Source organism: Lutra lutra, chromosome 2 (genome assembly GCF_902655055.1).
Source record: "Lutra lutra chromosome 2, mLutLut1.2, whole genome shotgun sequence".
NCBI lineage: Eukaryota > Metazoa > Chordata > Mammalia > Carnivora > Mustelidae > Lutra > Lutra lutra.
In genome coordinates this window covers 58563601-58584329 of record NC_062279.1, presented here as the reverse complement: position 1 = coordinate 58584329, position 20729 = coordinate 58563601, and the positions used below count along the sequence as shown (strand labels likewise).

Here is a 20729-nt window from a genome sequence, read left to right as displayed (position 1 = left end):
AGAACTGAGAAAGGACCAGGAATATGAGAGGGGTGGAGAGATTAGTTTTCAAGTCTTGGACAGGTAGCAGAACTGCCACCTTAAAGAACAAAACAGGGGAAAGGTATATTACGGATTATTCGTTTGACTCATGCGAAGTCACTGACATGTTTTCTAAAATATATTCAATTTCAGACATAGACATTGGCATTAATTCTGAAACACCTCTAGGAAAACTGACCTTGAATGCTATTGGCCTTCACAAGATGGGCACAGTCCATCAGGACTTCCTTTGGAATGTCTTCTATCTTCTCCCCCTGGAACATAAAAATAAACCAGATGGTTCACTACCTTGTGACTGATCAATACCAGAGCACTTAGAGGGCTTTAGTGCCTTACTAGGCACAATTAAAAGCAGAAGGTCTTCACCGTATCTCTGAACACTGAAAAGTGAAGTCTATATTATGGGAATGTTTGAGAGAAGGCAGTACAAGTAATATGGAAAATAATAATACTTAATAAGTGGGGGGAAAGGGTATAAAAGAAAACCACCAAAATACTAATTGGAATTATGTCTCAGGAAATTTCTCCTCTCTCTTGTTACTTTCTTCTCTTCATTCTTACTTCTGGAAACATTGTAGGGAAATGGTGCCTATTTTTGATAATTAGAAGTCTTCTTGGCTGAGATCCCTTCGACCTTCCTCTCACGGAGATATCTTATGGTCGTGGGTCTCAAATGTCATTTGAGGCAGGTCATCTACCAGCCTTAATTAGGAATCCAGCTCTTTGTGTGTTCGATATAGCCACCCACCCTAATGGAAAAATAATATTGACTCATTTTTCTGTACAAATACTGTAACAAAGTCCAAGCTGAATAAGCAAAGCCATCCCAAAAGAACAAAAATATTTCAAAGGCAGAGCAAGCGGGAATCACCTCAGTGCTGGCTACAACTAGGCATGGGACTAAAGCACCACTTCTGTATGGGAATGAAATGTTCTACCCACCCAAATAACTTGAGATAAATTAAGTTTATTCCATGACGTTTCTGAATTTTGTTTTGTTTTGTTTTAAAGTGGGGATCACTCAAATACATGAATTTTAACCAAAAAAATACATGATTTAAGTTTGCCACTACTTCAATGACATACCTCATGCTAAGCAATTCCCTGACCACTTAAGAAAGGATTCTGAATTTACATCTTAATAATACAATGTCATTACTAAGACCACCAACCATTACACTAGGCCATTAAATGGTGATAGTGATGCCTTCAGAAGCTTCTAAAACGCACAGAAGGACATTCTGTTCTAAATAAATTCAAATGAGTAAGTAAAAAAAGAGCTACCACTTTTTAAGTAGCCACCATGTGCCAGGCACTGAGTAAACAGTCATATGAAATAGACAGCATTCACTTTAGCAATGATGAAAATGAACTTTAGCAAGGTTAAGTAACTGGGCCAGGGTCCCCCAAATCTAGTAAGTGACAGAGCTGAGAGACAGGCTCTCTTGGCTGAGACAGAACTGAGACAGAGCTGAGACAGGCCCAAGCGTTGTAGCAACTGACCCCAGGGTACAGTGCTTTCAGAATTCTTGTGGAAACATAGGTTCTTGATCCTTGATGTTAGGCTACATCCTGATATCCCTTCTTACTATCTGTCTGTCACTATGGCTGAAGCGATCTCATCTTTCTGTTGGCTACTTCTAATACAATATGAGCGGACTTAAAACAATCTTTCAGCTTAGCATTATGCATAAAGTCAGAGTGAACTGACTGGAGAAGTCTGAGGTGCTCTCAATATGTAAATGTCAGAACTGTGACTGTGGGCTTTGTGCCATCTCTGTCAACGAGATAAGAGACCTCTAGATAGGTGAGGATTTTCTACAGGTTTCTGAAATTCAAAGAAGCTGAGGAAAAAACACTGCTGAAAATCCATGATCGTCAAGGTCTGGGTTGAACTGAACTGAATTCAACAACCAAAAAGTTAACACATACGATGCTTAGCATGTGCTAGGCGTTATTCTAACTGCTTCAGTCATTATTCTAACTGCTCAGCTAATCCTCACAATGGCCCAGGAGGACAGGCACTGTTAGCTCCTTTTACAGATGAGAAAACAGGCACAACAAGGTGATCTCCTCAAAGTCACACAGCTAGAGAACCACGGCTCACCTCCAGCAGTCTGGGTCCCCAACCACTTGGTCTGACTCCAGCTCCAACACTCACTTAGGACCTACTAAGTACAAAAGGCTATGCCATTTACTGCAGATTGATCAGGTAAACTTCCCTAAAGAGTATGTATTTTTATAGAACACATGACGTGCTTCCAAAAGAAAATGAAATTAAACTTCTTCTCAAACAAGGAGTAACTGGTGGTAAATGAACTTGGGGCTACCACTATTACTTCCATCTCCTGACAAAGCAGAGTCTAAAGGAAAAAAAAAATTAATCCGAACCAAAGGGAAACTTGGTAACACCATACTCTACTTACTCTAAAGTTAAAATAGTTCCAAAATGGCAAGAAGTTGCCAAGGAGAATCCAGACTTTTGTTCCATCACAGAGTTCAACCTTCCTCTTTTTCCTTTACAACACAGTTCTCAAAAACAAACAGTATAAATAAATTTGTGGCACACTGTTTAACCTTGCTAATAAATTAAGAAGTAAATATTATTATAATCATAATGAAATAGCATCTTAAATTTATTAAAAAATTGTCAAAAGATTGCTATTGTTTTTAAGTTATAAAATCCCAGGAAAGATTTGGAAAACCTGTATTTATCAGGTAGCATTTTAAACTAGTGCAATTATTTTTAGAGGGCAGTATCTTTTGGCTCAGTGATTCCATTTCTGAGAATCACTATAAAAAACTTAATTCAAAAGAAAAACAGAAAATGGTTCATTAAAAAAAAAAATTTCTTGTTGGCAATTCATAATGCCGAAAACCATAAAGAACTCATGTTCTGACAAGAGAGGTTCCGTATTAATTGTGGCACAATATCTATCAACTCAAAGCATCCAGTCAAAACAATAAATATGAAATACAGTAAGATGAAAAAGCTTATCAAACTGTCATTTTAAAGAGTAATATAATTAACTAGAGGAACTAACAATTGTTGCATAATACAACAGGATGGAATATAAACTGAGACAAAAAAAATCTGAGTGCGTGGCATGACATCACTGAAAGGCATCGGGTAAAAAACGGAGCAGCTTACAAATAACTTTGGAAAACAGTATTTTGACTGGAAACTGTAAGGCAAAAAGATAAAAATAATGGCATATAAACACTGTACTTTAGTTGATAAAGTTGTTTTGCACGGGGAGATATCTGAACAGATCTGAAACCACTTATACAAATAATGGAGTTGAGTAAGCAAATAGATGGTGGATCGTGGGAACCAGGCTTCTTGCTCTGGGAAGGAAGTAACAGAGAAGCAAGGAGAAAAGGCTAGAATGGCCTCTGTAATAACAGATTAGTCAGAGACATCAGTATGAGCTCATGTTTGGCTTAAAATAGATAAAAATGGAGACACAGAAACAAAGGTTTGTAGGAATTACTAACATGTGTTAGTATACACACATGTAGTTCCTAGCTCTGTAGCTGACATATACATACATGTAGTTCCCAGACCTCGGAGAGGGCCCAGAAGCAATGACACTCCTGGAGCAGTGAGCACACCATGTCCAGACTTGGCTTCTAAGTACCATTCCCCAATAAAAGGAATCAGCATTCCTTGGAGAAAGGGCTGATTCTAGGACTGTGCAGGGAAAATATAAGACAAGTCCACAGAATCTTAGCGAGCCAGAAAGTAAGGAAGTGCTCAAAAACAAAAGGATGGGAGCATATCAAAGGAACACAGAAGCCAGGCTGAAAGAGCTCCAACCGAAGCTGGGACAATTTCAGCAACCAAATAACACAGAACTGGTTTATAACCCAGAGTATAAAATAAACATATGAGTCCACAGTGATACAAATAAATTACTGTATTAAATATACAGGGGAAAAGAGGTAAATCTTCCTTATATATGTAAATACTCCACCCACTGCAAGAAGTAGAGCTTAATTCCATCCCTACCCCCTTGAGTATGGGCTGGACTTGATGACTTGTTTCCAAATAACAGAGTATGGAAGTGGGGGAGAAAATAACACTCCAGTGGGCAAACCTCACAAACACTGGCCTGGCCAGGAGATGAAGGTTAGCCACGTCAGTGCTAAGTTCTATCAAATGCATGTACCCTTGACATGATGTGATGAGGAGGGTGCTCCACCTTTGTGCTATTTCTTCCTCCAAAACCCAGAACTCCATTCATGAGGAAAACATCAGATAAACTCAAACTGAGTGATATTCTGTCAAGAACCTGGCCAGTGCTTCTTAAATTGTCACGGTCATGAGAAATATGGAGTGTCTCACATTTTCAGTGTGAAACTGCCACGTATGAGAGCCTAGGCAGATGTGACCATTAAACACAGTGTGGGACACTGGGCTGGTTCCTGGGACAGAAGGAGGACATTAATGGAAAAACTGTGAAATCAAAATAGAGTCCAGAGTTTAGTTAATGGTAATGTACTAACGTTGGTTTCTTGGTTCTAACCAATCTGCCATAGTCATGTAAGATAATCACAATAGGGGAATAAAGGCATGGGGTCTAGGGGAACTCTGTGCTATCTCTGCAACTTCTCTCTAAATCTAAAATCATTCCAAAGTAAGACATTAAAAAAAAAAAGTAATACACATAGCAAGTATATACGCCCTATGATTCAACTGTATAAAATGTAATATATGAATGTAAAGATATTAGAAAAATAGCGCTTTTATGTTACTAGGAGACACTGCATTTTTTTTTTTTCCCTTTACTATTCTAATGCTGTTTTAAATGTCTCAAAGAAGCCCCTGATAACTGGGAACATCAGTCCTCAGTGAGGCAGGAGAATCCCATGAGTGTGAGAAAAAGGAACCACACATGATCTCCACAGGAAAAGATAGAGGTCCAGAATTGTCAACTGAAATGAAAGGGAGAGGAAGCAGAGGTGACAAACCACACAGCTGAACTGGCAGGATAATTATGCCAGTCAGGGCAGTGGTTCTAGCTGGGGTATATGGACAATGCCCCCTTCCAAGTATCCAAAAATCACCAGACTTTCCCTTAAGTGATGTTCCAGGTCAGGGGTAACACATCTCTTCATTTGCTCATTTTTCAATTGTTATACATATTTATTACTTTAAGCAATTTAAACTGCAAAAAAAAAAAAAAAAAAAAAAAAGACAGAGGACAAGATAGGATGTTCATCCCCAGAGAAAAAGTCATGAGTCTACGTTTAAATCCAGTTACCTTATGTAATCGAAGGTATACATGAGCCGAAGAGAGTTTGTCCACATGAAACCTACAAAGAATGAAAACCACTTTTAGAAAGAGGTATAAGACAACCATCTCCTCAGGCCCCTCACATTTAAAGCATTCCAATCCAGAAAGTATTAACTCAGTGCTTACCACATGCCAAGCACCACAGGGAGTATAAAACACAACCACCGCCTCTAAAGGCACTATCAACTGGGAGAGGTAAGATAAACATGAAAAGTTCTGCAGCTGTGTGAGACGAAGTGCCAAGATGAATAGAAATGGAAATGGAGAAATGGAAATACCCTGGAAAGGGTGATTTTTCCAGTGAGAAAGAGCTACCCATGACCAAAGGCTTCTCTGAAGGACTGAGGTTTAGAGAGTCCCTGAAGGAAGCAGAGGACTTAGAGAAACACAGGGAAAGGAATTTCAGGTGAGGAGAGAAGGGAATGAAAGACGTCATCAAGACTGCCGTGTCGCAAGCCTGGGAGACTGGCAGGACCACAGGGGGAAATACTTTACGGTTGGAGAAGACACCAGCTTGGGAAAAAGATGAGAGGTTTGGTTTGAGACATCCTAAGTTTCAAGGCATGACAAAACAATCCAAAGAGAAGCACAGAGTAGAGTCATAAAATGGGTCAGACCAACAACTCATCCTACCTCACATCTGGCAATGGCCCTAATACAGGCCTTCTTGGAAAGCATGGGGCATACCCTTTATGATACTGTCCTAAAAGCATTTGGAATGTCCTCCCATCTCAATGTCCCAAATAAAACCTTACCTTTTATTAAGGCTCTATCACCCACCAATGTAATGAAATCTTTCTAAACTTAATCCCTTTCTCACCTAGTCTAGTGTTTAAGGTTTTCATATTAATAATTCGCCAAATAAAGTTGACTTTCTCTCTTTCAACATCCAGAGATGCCCCCCAGGATTCTAGCACCAAACAACAGTAACACATGATGGTCACTTTGGGATTCTGTTAACTTGAATTGTCTCTTCCTTAGTCCATAACGTCCCGGGCTGTAGAGTTTTCTGTAAAAACCTAAGGAGGTTCCACTGCATCCCATTATGTATTTCTGAAGACATTTTCTTAGCATTAATGTATCTTTCAGAAGTGAAAACAGTCACACACTCACACCTAGTACAAGATGCAGACAGCGTGATTCTACATAAATGTTAAGATTATGGTGTTCCTAATATTCTTTTCAACAAATTAAGCATCTTGTTAGTCACTGTGGATACAGAAAAATAGTACACATTTTTGGCAATCAATGATGACTCTAGGTTTTTTTTTTTTTAATTTTTTTAAAGATTTTATTTATTTATTTGACAGAGAGAGAGAGAGAGCTCACAAGCAGACAGAGGCAGGCAGAGGGGGAGGGGAAAGCAGGCTCCCTGCTGAGCAGAGAACCCGATGCCTATGGATCCCTATGCCAGGCTCCATCCCAGGACTCTGAGATCATGACCTGAGCCAAAGGCAGAGGCTTAACCCATTGAGCCACCCAGGCGCCCTCTAGGTTTTATTTTTAACCATTACTGCTAGCCAGAAGTGGATATTGATTTTTCCCCAACTGGTTCATTTACTCATTTGCATTCCCATATAAAAGATTGCTACTGATTATCGTCTTCAGCTTGGCCTTTTCCATTGGGAAAAAAATGTGTTTTCTGCAAATCTAGAAATTCTCTATCTCATTACTCTCAGAATCTTAGGAAAGACCCCATTAGGAAGCAAGTTCAGCTGAGAAGTAACTCCTCCCATTCCAACTTGTTTTAAACCACTTCTCCACTTACAACTTTTTCCCACATACACACAGTAGTTTAATTGTATTCTGATTTCCCTTAAGAAAAGGTCTCTGATATGGAATTTTGTCAAAAGAAGTACACAAATAATTCAATGTATATCTAAACCCAAAACCCACATGGGAATATATCACTGCTGTTACACAGACCAATTCCATGCTGGTAGGTTAACCTCTATGAGGGCACAGGGAATGCAGGGAAATACAGGGCTTGGTTGAACCGTAAAAACGAACAAAAAACCCCCCAAAAAGCCAGCTCTACAAGTTTCCTTAAAAAAACCCTTCCAAACCTAAAATGTTTACTCCAAAAAGTTTCAATTATGCCCCATAGTTCCCTAGTTCCTTCTTGTCCTTGTTATCTTCCTCTCTCTTACTTCATCCCTGTTTTCTTTACTGAATGCAAAGACTAGAAAGCTCAATAAATGAGTGTCAATGACTGGGAGATGCAGAGATGCAGACCCTCAGAACTGAGTCATTTAACTCCTCAAAATGGGGTCCCTGGAAATAGTGTTCACTAGGGTGTCTGGAGGCAATCTATTTCTATTTTTCTATTTTCTTTTGTTTAAAGATAAACCCAGTTTCATTCTCATTTAGTCCCGGGAAAATCCTTTGCTAAGGTGCTGAGGCTAAAAGGTGCCTCAGAAGGTTTTCTGGTATAAACTCAGGTAAAGTTCCAAAGTGTACCTTGGAGAGACACAGGTTGGAAAAATCACCTTGGAATGCTGATCAACTGAATCATTCCTAGCATGCCAAGGAATGTTCCCAGGATTGCCAAAACAGTCCTGAAACTGAGGGCTGGCTATTCCACCTTACATTAGGCCCCGAATAGCTTCTGAACGTAAAAGTCCATCACTTCCAACAATAGTCATTAGTCTCAAGAGTTGGTCAAGATGGGTATCAAGGTATCTATAGACATTAATTTGGTTAAATGGGATTCCAGGAGAGAGTAAACCATAATGAAATAAAAAACTCAACTTAGAACACATAGGGCATAGAAATTTCTCTTCCATGTATTTAATTTTTTTTTTTAAATTAAGGTAAAAGGCTGTGGTAAATTGACTTCCATGGTACATCTGAATACTCTGAATGTGGCACCTTTACTAGGCAAGTATTTACACCTCAAACGTGACATGTTAGAAATTCACAGCAGATAACTACATAACAGAGGCAGCCATTCTCATCTCCCTTGACAGGATCTGGAGCTCTTTGGGTTTTAAGGACAACTGAAATAAGCCAGCTCAGTGATACATCCTCAAAATGGAGATACCGGAATGCAGTTATTGCAGAGAAATGTCCAGTAGAGATGACTGCTAGAGAGGCAGAGAATTAATCAGGAAGTTAACAAATATTTATAGGATACGTATCCAGGCCAGATGCTATGGTAGGTAATGGGACGGGATAGTAAGTAAAGTGATCATTGTCCTCATGAGGCATATAATCTAGAGTTCCAGGAAGGTAAGCAGTACTCAATCCAAAAGCCCCTTGGCAGTGCACACTGCCCACCTGAGGTAAGGGGGAACCAAGCAGTGTTTACCTTGAGGACCCCTAATTTTTGAGTTCAGAAGACAGGCCACTATGCTGGAAGAGGGGGCAGATTGGGAAAAAAAAAAAAAAAAAAAGACTTTAAAATTCCTCAGGTTTATAGTGCCTCCTGGCTCCTGGAGTTCGGACTTCAGAGAAGACAGAAAGGAAAGCATTTCCTCCTAGTCATGAATTACCCCCTCCATCATGGGGTAGACTGAAGCAAGAGAGAAGGCGCCCTTTGGTGGGTACCTGCAGCTGGGCCTGGGGGTTCTGAGGATGGCTACCTCTGGGGGGAGCTTAAGTTAACCTCTGTGCAACAGTCTTCCTATTAAATGTCCAATGCTGTCCAGTTTATTGAAACTGAAGCAGCCCTTCTAAAAAGTGTCTAACCTCTGTCTCTCTAGGGAATTAAGTGAAGGATCCAGGCCCACACTTAAGAGAAAGGAGGTCCAGAGAGAGCTGCAGCAATGGCCCGAGGGAGGAAGGAAGTCACCCTTAGCCAGAGAGCAGCAGCCGAAGGGAAGAAAAAAGTTGGTACTTCAGAACTCGAGCCAGCTGGGGAAACAGCAACAATCAGAGCACATCTGTTCAGTGTCCCAGAGCCTTAGTTTCTTCATCTGAAAATGGGTATAATACCAGTAACTCTTTTACAGGGTTACTGTGAAATTAAAGGTATTAATACAGTAAACACCTACCAGTACTTGGCATACAGTGAGGTATTCCATACATGTTCGTTATTACTATCATTAAAGCAAATAGGATCTGTGTGCTTATCTTTAGGGACAGCACTGCGGGGAAGGGCAGTGTTTGTGGAGTTGTGGAGACCATATCCTGCTCTCTACATAGAATTAGGCTCCAGGAAGAATAAATGAAACAAATGGGATTGGGAGGGAGACAAACCATAAGTGACTCTTAGAATCTCACAAAACAAACTAAGGGTTGCTGGAGGGACGGGGGTCGGGAGAGGGGGGTGGGGTTATGGACATTGGGGAGAGTATGTGCTATGGTGAGTGCTGTGAAGTGTGTAAACTTGGCGATACACAGACCTGTACCCCTGAGGATAAAAATACATTATATGTTTATTAAAAAATAATAATAAATTAAAAAATTAAAAAAAAAAAAAAAGAATTAGGCTCCAGGAGAGACACATCACAAGAGTAGAAGCTGAAGACAGAAAAGGAATGCAAACTGAGCCCAACAGTGTTCTGTGAAAGTCATGGGAGTCCATGTCCTCCTAAAAGGTTCAAGGTCTGGGAGGTAGAAATGCCCATATGGCATTCTAAGGCAGTCAGAAAAAGAAAATAATTCAACTAAAATGAAGGAGTTTTTTGATCATTGGTCATCGTCCTTTGGGCTGGGTTTTGTGAGCAGCAAAAATAATCCTGGAAGGAGGCAAAGAAAGTAATTATTATGTTTTAAATTTCCAGAAAATATTTTAAAGAGGGAATAGAGGCTGGATCAAGATGGTACTAACCTCATGAGGGAGTTGGAAAGACAAAGGGAAGCCAGACTCTGTTTTCTTTAAAGCTGGACCTGGTCAGATGCTCTATCTATTCCATCTACAGGGAAGCTTCTATTTTCCTCATTGCAACTTGTGAGGCCCTCACTGATCCTTTGTCCTTTCAGGAAGAATGGTCTGAGTGTGTGAGTGAGGTGGTCTCATTAGCCCACTATGAGAAGACACACATGAGGTTAAAGGAAAGCCTAGGTTCCAGAGGCCTCTGTGGTCATCCCTAGTTTACAAGGCAATTGTAAATGAGGGGAGCTGGCAGGCAGCTACTTACCACTGACCATTCATAAACAAAATGCAAAGCGTAAGTTCTAGGTTTCAACATAAAGATCAGGTGGGCTGGCCAAATCTAAAAAAGTAAACGAGGCATAGAAAGCAGAAGCAAAATTATTTCTTACCAAATATCTTCAGGCCAGCCATGCTTTATTAGATCTTCATCTATAGTGAGAAACAAGAAAACAAAGAAAAGGTTTAAAAAAAAAACCCTGTCAAATGAAAATATGCCAGAGTTTACAGTAAGCTGGGGAGTGGAGAAATACCAAGCCTTTCCACAACCGTTTCTCTCCCTTAATGGAGGAAAGAGTAATTCAGAGAGGCTATGATGCTTGAAAACACAGGAAAAAGAAAAATTTGTAAAAATGGTTTTTACATTTGGGCCATGATAATTGTTATTATTTTTATAATAACATTTCTAAGAAACTTCAAAGATATTTCTATTAAAAGGTAGTAAAACTTCAAATAAGAGCACCTAAGAAGTTAGATGAGGTCTTACAAAACTGATGCACTGTAAGAAATTTATTTGTTAAAATGGTTTTGCTAATCAGCGGACCGCATTTTACTTTTTTAAAAAAGACCTCTCCATTATAATATTGTAGGACATTAGAAGATACAAAAACCACCAGAAGTATAAAAAAGGAAATAAAAATCACCTAAAATTCTGTCACATACAAAAGAAAAATAAAATCGAAGAAATAGCTAGAAATTAAAACTGTCTCTCTGGAATGGAACATGGGTGTTGGAAAGGATAGGTTGAAAAACAAATGTTTTTATGATACGCATTGTTACTATTTGAAGTTCTAAGCTATGTATTTGTTAGAGCAAAGTAAAATAAAAAATGAAAAAGTTCTTTGGAAACAATGACTACTTAATTCGATCATGTGAATAAACTTTTCTACTGTTCACATTTGGACTGTTCTTAATAATAAATGCTTTAGTAAATATTTTTAAAATAAATATGTCCATATTCCTGATTATTTCCTTCAAGCATATTTATAAAAGGTGAATTATTCCTTCAAAATGTATACTTTAACATTTTTAAGGCTAATAATATATTATCACTACAGAAAAATAATATCAATATACACTTCCAAAAGCCACATTAATAATTAGAAACTAATTTGTGTTTAATACAAAAGCATTACTTAAAGTATCAGACACAAGGCTAAAAACTGTAAGGTAAACAAAATGATTAATGTGATGATTTCAAATGTACTCAAGAAAGTATAATCTATTGGGGCGCCTGGGTGGCTCAGTGGGTTAAGCCGCTGCCTTCGGCTCAGGTCATGATCTCAGGGTCCTGGGATCGAGCCCCGCATCGGGCTCTCTTCTCAGCGGGGAGCCTGCTTCTCTCTCTCTCTCTCTCTCTGCCTGCCTCTCTGTCTACTTGTGATCTCTCTCTGTCAAATAAATAAATAAAATCTTAAAAAAAAAAAAAAAGAAAGAAAGTGTAATCTATCTAACTTGAAAGGGGTATTCATTTTCCAGAAAAACAAAGGGATGACAAATCTTGGGTGAGGGTACTCTTAGATACTGCAGACACCATAAATTTTCTGAAGGGCTTCCTACTAGCTTAAATGGGAAGCTGAGCCAATAGCCAACAAGTAATCAAAAAAAGTAAAGGGAGGGGCGCCTGGGTGGCTCAGTGGGTTAAGCCGCTGCCTTCAGCTCAGGTCATGATCCTAAGTCCTGGGTTCAAGCCCCGCATCGGGCTTTCTGCTCAGCAGGGAGCCTGCTTCCTCCTCTCTCTCTGCCTGCCTCTCTGCCTGCTTGTGATTTCTCTCTATCAAATAAATAAATAAAATCTTTTAAAAAAAAAAAAAGTAAAGGGAAATACAAAACCTCTTCCCTCAGGCAGGCCATGTTTGGCTCCCTGGTGACACCTGCTGGCTAATAGAAAGAAAACATCTGAAAGCTTTTCAGTAAAAGAAAATTATTCAATTAAAAATTCACTTGTGTTCCACGTAGTAACTTGTCTGAAGTCATCAAGGCTGTTAGAAATAAGTATGAAGTGCTAGGAGCACAAGAGAATGGGGTGTTTTAAGAAAAATTTAATATTTTCATACAAAGCTGACTAGGAAAACGGACACCTCCAAATATCTCCAAACGGTCGTGGGGAAAAAATGTTCTATACATAGATTTCTTTCTACATACATTTTAAGGACAGCAAAACACCACTCCAGTGGGTTCTGGAAAGAACCTAAATTTACATCTGCGAATCTAATTTATGTCTGTAGATATAAATCTGTACATAAAAGTTTCTACAATGGACATTCCTTTAAATGGGCTACAATCAAGCCCATCCTAGCTCTTCCTTCTCCACGAAGCCTTTCTGGTTCTCTCCCAATCACACTTACTCTCTGCCTCTCTACTGCTACAGCACTTACTCATACTGCTTCAGTGAACCCATACTTTGTTTTTTTTTTTTTAAAGATTTAATTTATTTATTTGACAGACAGAGATCACAAGCAGGCAGAGAGGGAAGCAGAGAGAGAGAGGGGGAAGCAGGCTACCCACTGAGCAGAGAGCCCAAGGAAGGGCTTGATCCCAGAACCCTGGGATCATGACCTGAGCCGAAGGCAGAGGCTTTAATGCACTGAGCCACCCAGGAGCCCCTAACCCATACTTTTTAAAATAGGCTTCATTTTTAAGAGCAGTTTTTAGATTCACAGCAAAATGATCATTATTTTTGTGTGTGTGTACCTCTCCATCTTTAATGCTGGGAAAGCACAGATTACATCTTCCCCTTTGGCTACTCAGAGAGGGTGGCATGTGGACCCACACAGATCAGCCCCAGCAAATAGTAAACTAAAATGGAAGGAAAAGAGAGACATGGTGGGACTGTCCCTAGCACAGCTGCCTTGAGAGCTCGTCAATGAGAAGCAGTATCAATGCAGTCCTTCATTGTAAGAAATAAAGTTTCCTGCCCAGAGTCATACAGCGCAAAACCCACACAACCGTATGGAGCAGCTCTCCTTTAGGTGCTTCTCAGTAACCTAAGTCTTGGGCTTGCATCCTCAATGTAGTAGAAAGAAAAGTAGATTTGATCAGGTATGGATCTATATCTAGTGTAGGTAACCAGGACTGGTTCTAACTGTTCCTCCTTGCTCAATGTACTACAAGGAGACAGCATCCTCTTCTCAGCCACATTCATCAGGAGGATGCTATGAAAAAAATACAAATTACCTATGATGATGTATGAGTTACTAAGAGAAAGAGAAAACTCAAGTATTAATATACAGCAGATTGCTTCTCCATAACTCACACCAGAGACAATGTCATAAATTCAATACAAGGAAAAACTGTTTAAAAATTATTTTATTTTGTTGTTTTCAGGGTTTTCTTTTGTCTTGGATAGGATGTAATAGTCTTGCTATTCTCATTCTGCTTTATACAACCAGTATTATTGCAAAGTTCTAAACCATTTATACAGATCTGATTAATACCTATATATATTTACACAGCTATTACATGTATCACATTATACATTTTATATATATTACATTGTATGTTATATTAGATATGTGTATATGTTAACTATACATGTAGTTAACTATAGATGTAGAACTCTACACCTACATATACTATAGTAATATATAACATTACTGTTGTCTGACATTTTTTCATTTTTGGCTTTGTTAATTTCATTCATGTCAAATGTCTCATAGTGAAGAATGTTATACTTGCCTCTTTTAAAGAATCAAGTTTAAACTGTTGTCAGTTTCAAACTGCACCTGGAACAGACTGATGGTTTTAGGGGTGGCGGCGGGGGGGAAATAAAGCAATACCCTGGAGGTTAAAGAAAAGTAATTGGAGGGAACTGGCCAGCTCTCAGAGTCCTGAGGTGGTCACCCAGCCATGGAACAGTCCCAGGAGCAAGAGGAGCTGGTTCTGGGGAGCTAAAGAAGCTCCATCGGTGACCCCTACCATTGCTGAGCGCCCACCCCAGGCCAGGTGCTTTACTCAGGCTCTTTATTTAACCCTCACACCCCTGCAAGGCAGACACCGGCCCATGATCCTCTTTGTACACCTCAGCAATGTGAGGTTCAGAGAGGTAAAGTGACTACAGCCAGTCTGCTAAGAGCTTGCATTTTAACCCACATGGGCCTGAATTCAGAGTGCTTTTTTCCAAAACATGACACAAACCCTGTGAGAAGAGCCACTGTGTATTCTCCAAGCTTGAAGAAGAGGGGTTCTGTCAGGTCTCCAAGCTCCCTTGCTGCATATCTTTTCTCCCTCAGCTCAGGGCTGTCAACTCCCTGCTCCACAGCAAGACAGCTCACCTTCGTTTTCATCTCCCTCCTCACTCGGGCAATCAGAAGGCCACATCCCTAAAGCGGTTTTCCCTTTTAAACTTTAGTTTACATTGATTAGTGGGTCAAAAAATTAATATAGCTGGTTGAGTCTAGCTTTGTAAAAATCAAACAAAACAAAAAAGAGGGCACAGCAAAAAGTATGGGCATTTTTTGTAAATTTTTGTTTTAGTTACATCGATGTGTACAGTGTGGAATAATGTATTTCATTCTGAGCAGAGTGATCAACAAAGTTTGAAAAAATAATGTTAACATTTTATAACTCAAAAAGAGCCATCTTCAGCCTCAAAAATCCTAAAAGTATGTTCCCTCTATTCTTAAATGTGGTAAAAACATACAGAAAATGATCTTTACAACTAAGTCACACATGATTTTTACTTGATACAAATTAGCACAGGTTAACCTCTGATTCATATCACCTTATATCAGACGATACCACAAAACTCTTAGTAAGAGTTAAGTTTCTAATCAACAACAAGTGGTCCAATAGACCCCAATATTATTTGATATAATTAAATCCCAGGAAAGTTAACCCACTGGAATGCCTTATAATGGGCTTAATTAGTAGTAATTAGCTGAAAACTCATATCTGACCAACCAAGGGTGGGTAGGGGAGGAGGTAATTAACACTTACCTGCTCGAAATTTCAAAATCAAATGCTTTTGAAAACTTACTTTCATATTATCCTTTCCCATGTAATAGTGTAAGCAGATGAATTAACTACGACAAAACAAAAATATAAAAAGTAGATAATTTCATCCCCAACAAAACTGCTTCATGGGAAAAATACACAACAATACTTTGATTAGGGGTTGGCAACACAGGGCCCACAAGCCAGATCTGGCCCTTTTTTGGAAGCCCGTGTGCTAAGAAATGACTTCTACGGGGCGCTCTGGGTGGCTCAGTGGGGTTAAAACCTCTGCCTTCCGCTCGGGTCGTGATCCAGGGTCCTGGGATCGAGCCCCGCATCGGGCTCTCTGCTCAGTGGGGGCCTGCTTCCTCCTCTCTCTGCCTGCCTCTCTGACTACTTGTGATCTCTGTCAAATAAATGAATAAAATCTTTAAACAAAAAAAAAAAAAAAGAAAGAAATGACTTCTACATTTTTAAGGAGTTCAAAACACATAATGAGGAAGAATAAAGCTAGAGACTGGCTGTGGCTCACAAAGTCTAAAATATTTACTATGTGGCCCAAATAGGAAAATTTTATTGACCCTTATACAATGGATACTTTCCTACTTTCATCAGGGATAGAGTTCAATAGAATTCCAGTTCAACCTATACTTTTGCCTTCTTCAAAGAGTAGTAAAAAACAAACAATTTAACCTTCGCTTCAACCATTTAAAATGGGCTCCTATACTTAGCTGAGTTTTTTCATAATTTTATTTTGGCAATATTATTCTCTTCAGGTGAGCTGCAAATTATAATGCACTATCCCATCCAGGAAAAGACAGTTTGTCAATCATCTTCAAAATCAGTGACTGAGCCCTGATTACACATTAGAATCACCTAATTATGTCCCAGGTCCATTAAGACTAACCAAATCCAGATTTCTGGTAGATAAGCAATGGTGTATTTTTTTTTTTTTTAAGGATCTTCAACTATCTCCAATGTGAAGTGAGTGTTAGGAAATACTGCCTTAAACCAAACTGAATATTCTAGATATGGCTTACCTTAGAAATGACATTTGTTTTACTGAGCTAGTGACTTGCCGCAGGCATCTTTCCATCTGGGGTCAAACAAAAATTTAAGTTTCCGAAATTGAAATTCTGTCTGGGCACTGGGTTTCCAAGCTAGTCTACCAAAACTTTTTTGACCCCATCTGGATCTAAACTCCTGAGTTAACAGTCACTGGACCCCAGTCTGGGCAGCCTGTTGGCTGTCATTCCAGGGCACAAACTAGTACATATGAGTGGAGCTCCGAAGGCCAGAGGCAGCACTCTCATTTATATATATATTTTTAAGATATTTATTTATTTATTTGAGAGACAGAGATCACAAGTAGGCAGAGAGGCAGGCAGAGAGAGAGGAAGGAAAGGAGGCTCCCTGCTGAACAGAGAGCCCAATGTGAGGCTCGATCCCAGGACTCTGGGATCATGACCTGAGCTGAAGGCAGAGGCTTTAACCCACTGAGCCACCCAGGTGCCCCTCATTTATAAATTTTTAAATAAATTGCCTGTACTTTCAGTAATGAGAAACTCCTTAAAATATCAATCATAGTTGCTCTCTTGGGGCGGGAAAATCCCATTTCCTTCAGTTAACTGTTATAAATACCATAACCCAAATTACCTGTAAGTAGTTGAGGGAACTATCTGGAAAAGAGAGAGTATTTGCATTGACTAGTTGACAGAAATACGCATCTATAATTGAGAATTACATTAGCTTGGTAAGACCTTAGCATAGCCAGAACAGCCATTATAACAAATGCCAGAAGTGCAGGAATAAAACCATTTCAGGTTGTCTCTGTACAACCCAGTGTTATTGTATGTGTACACTCTTTGATCCTGTAATGTCACCACTAAGTATATACTATAATTACTCTATCAAGCAATGATGTTCTTTTTACAATCTAAATACCCATTAATTAAGACTGGTTAAACATGGTAGAACATACATAAACAAAATACCATGTACCCACTGAAAACAAAAGGCAGGAATTAAATAACAATATTTTTGTATACATATGGCAAGATTCAATTTGTAAAAAATGAATATATAGTTGTATATTCAGGTTTACAACCATATGCTTAATATATGCATATATTTTCTTTATATGTATGAGAAGATATACATATAACTGTTACCAATACTTACCTTGGCTAGTTTGCTTACCAAATATATAGATGGTTTTTTATAATCAGAAGGAAAGTAATTTTTCAAATGATTAAAATAAAATAAAGCTGTTTGTGCAGGCTAAGCCACCTAAATTGTAGCCAAGAGAGTAACAGACAATTATTTGGATGGTTGACCTATAAATGAGGTGATTAAGAACATAAGTCAAATGCAAACTGAGAGGCATTCTACAAAATAATTCTTCAACAAAGCATCATGAAAGACAAAGACTAAGCAACTGCTCCAGATTAGAACAGGCTGAAGAGTAATGAATGACAACCAAATGCAACAATGATCTGTAATGTTCCTTTGTTATAAATGCATTATTAGGACACCAATGAAAACCAAAAAAAAAAGCTGATGAGTTAGTAGTATTGCTGCAATGTTAATTTCCTAATTTTGATAACGAGGAATGCTTTTTGATAACAAAACATCTTTGATTTTAGGGGGAAAAAATCCTTAAGTATTTAGGGGTAAAATGTGACTTACCAAAAAATGGCTCAAGAAAAAAAAAGTGTGTGTGTGTGTGTGTGTGTGTGTGTACACATGTGTGCACACACGTGTGAAGAGAGGGAGATGAAGAAAAATAAAGAGGGAAGGAAAGAAGTTCTAATGTTAGAATTTGGGCGATCTAAGAGGTTATAAAGGAAATCCTTTATTATTTTTGTAACTTTTCTGAAAGACTGAAATTAGTCAAAAGAGAAAATTAAAAAAAAAAAAAGGAAAATGACTGCTCAGTAAGAAATCTGAAGGAAGTTCCCGTGTATGTTAAGAGGGATAAAGGAAAAGTAAATTGAATTATTCTAGTACTTTTGTTATTCTTGCCCAAAGAATAAGGTTGATTAGTATGGAATATAGTCATCTTAAAAGTAGAGAATTCAGGTATAGCAACCAATCCAACTTTAGAGGCTCTGAAATAATTTCATTATTTACAGATGCAATCAAAAGGTACCAGAAGTGGGGCGCCTGGGTGGCTCAGTGGGTTAAGCCGCTGCCTTCGGCTCAGGTCATGATCTCAGGGTCCTGGGATCGAGTCCCGCATCGGGCTCTCTGCTCAGCAGGGAGCCTGCTTCCCTCTCTCTCTCTCTCTGCCTGCCTCTCTGTCTACTTGTGATCTCTCTCTGTCAAATAAATAAATAAAATCTTTAAAAAAAAAAAAAAAAAGGTACCAGAAGTACAGATGGATTTATGAGCCAAGTGCAGATACTGTGTGGGTCCATAAATCAGATGGTCTTGAATTTGACAGTGGAAATACAGTAAGGCTAATGTTTCATTATTCCATTATGACAGAGCATGAAACACGAATTAAGTCAAACAGATTTTAGTCAGATACTAATTTTAAAAGGAAAAGCAATAACTTTGTATTGAGATTTTCTCCCCATTTAAAAAAAAGTTTTTATACAGTAAACCCTAAGTTGTCTGAAAAGCTTGGCAAGTACTTTCCTAGAATCTGTATGTTCAAGTTGATTTCTCTAAAAGGATATGTTAAAGTTCTATTACTATTTTACTGACAAAGTTATAATTTTTCCATTAACTTTGCAATTTTATTTTTTAAAATTTTCTTTATTTATTGGAGAGCAAGAGAACAACAGAGAGTCTGGAGGAAGAAGATGGGTAGAGGGAGAGGAAGAAGCAGGACCCCGGGATCATGACCCAAGCTGAAGGCAGCCGCTTAACCGACTGAACCATCCAGGCGCCCCTTTGCAATTTTAAAAGATTTGCTGCCCAAGTGCGTTTTTGTTAGACTTAAAAGCCAAATATTTTTCCAACGGGAAGCAGTTCTGACCTTATAATGGAAGCCAATGAGGAAAACATGACCCATAATCTGCTAAAACACTGCTCTATTATGGGCATCTGTGTAAGTACAAATAGTGCTCAAAGAATTTTGAATGGCTTTAAGGAGAATAAAGCAGCTAACATAAAATACATGTAGTACCTATAAAGCCCGCCTGTATTTTTTATTTCATTGTTGGGCTTCTTCTTTGGATACCTATATTGTTGGGAACTCTCATGAGTGGAGAAGCTAAAAGAGATTGGAGTTAGGACAAAGTCAGCAAACAAAAAAAAAGGGAGGATGCTATTAGGGGCCTATAACAGCTTTTCAGGCTAGTGTGAATTGTTTCTGATAATTTTAATAATATGGGTAAGACAAAACAACTATATAAAGGCAGACAAATGGCTTATGGCACACTGTCAAGTCTAGACTACTGAAAAAAATTAGATGGGACAGTGTTATGGAATGAGGATGGGGGCAGTCTGTGAGCAAATTCCCTGGGCCCTAATGTTCTCATCTTTAGAGAAAGTATCACCTTATTCAACAACATGAGGCTGGTTTTGCTTCAATCTCACATATAACAAGCAAGCAGAGAGAGTAACAACAAAATAGTATGTGCTGTGACTAAGTCAAAAAATACCTTTATTCAAGCATTTATTAACTACTATAAGCCAGGCACTAGACTGCCCCTGTACTCAAGAAGCTTACACTCTAGATTAAGCAGACAGCATCTAATACCAAAGATATACAGGGGGTGTTAAGGGGGTTCCCCAAAGAGGTTTAGCTAAGCAATCTCTGGGTTAGGTTGGGAGAGGCATTTGTAAAAGATGGGCCAGAGCTGTCTTAGGGGAGTTAATGAGATTGATCAGGCAAAAGGAACAACATAAGCACAAAAAACGAGGTCAAGACATAGCATTTCCTGGGAACTAAAAGCACCCTTTCCTTGGCTGCCAAAGACAAATCAGAAACACTATCATGTGTCAAATTTTGAGATCTGGGACATCAACTCTAGCCAGTGAGTGGCTGTACCGCCACTCCACGGTTTTGTTTTTTGTTTTTTGTTTTTGTTTGTTTGTTTGTTTTGTTTTTTACTGTTTTCTGTTGCATTCCAGGACATACAACGCTATCCTAGAAGGGTAAGGCGCACTTCCTGGAAGGCAGTGTGGTTGGCAGGTAAGCCCCTTCTCTCTCCAAGTGGGTAATTACCAGGACGCAGTCAGAATAAAGGTCAAGCAGGTGGAGGTGAGACCTGCGACGGGGGTGTGAAGAAGCCCACAAACTCTGCCCAATTCCAGGTAGAGAAGGGAGGTCTTCCCGAGGAAAAAGAACTCCCAGATGCAAAGACAGCAGGAGTGATGGTCCATCTACACTCCCCCAGACCCAG

The 20729-nt window shown here is 39.0% G+C and overlaps 1 protein-coding gene across 3 annotated transcripts in view; it reads right to left on the bottom strand.

The window, feature by feature from the left end:
* Positions 1-20729, bottom strand: part of CCDC25 (coiled-coil domain containing 25) — a 41402-nt gene that overhangs the window by 20348 nt on the left and 325 nt on the right. For 2 of the 3 annotated variants that reach the window (XM_047717503.1, XM_047717505.1), the window contains exons 2-5: positions 15416-15461; positions 10551-10590; positions 5310-5361; positions 221-296 (exon numbers count right to left, since the gene is read on the bottom strand). In XM_047717503.1, coding sequence (XP_047573459.1) covers positions 221-260 — 40 coding nt within the window. In that variant the 5' untranslated portion in view covers positions 261-296; positions 5310-5361; positions 10551-10590; positions 15416-15461. Of the gene's footprint in view, positions 1-220; positions 297-5309; positions 5362-10550; positions 10591-13131; positions 13151-15415; positions 15462-20729 lie in introns of those variants that run through there. The other variant, XM_047717504.1, reaches the window with a different exon arrangement.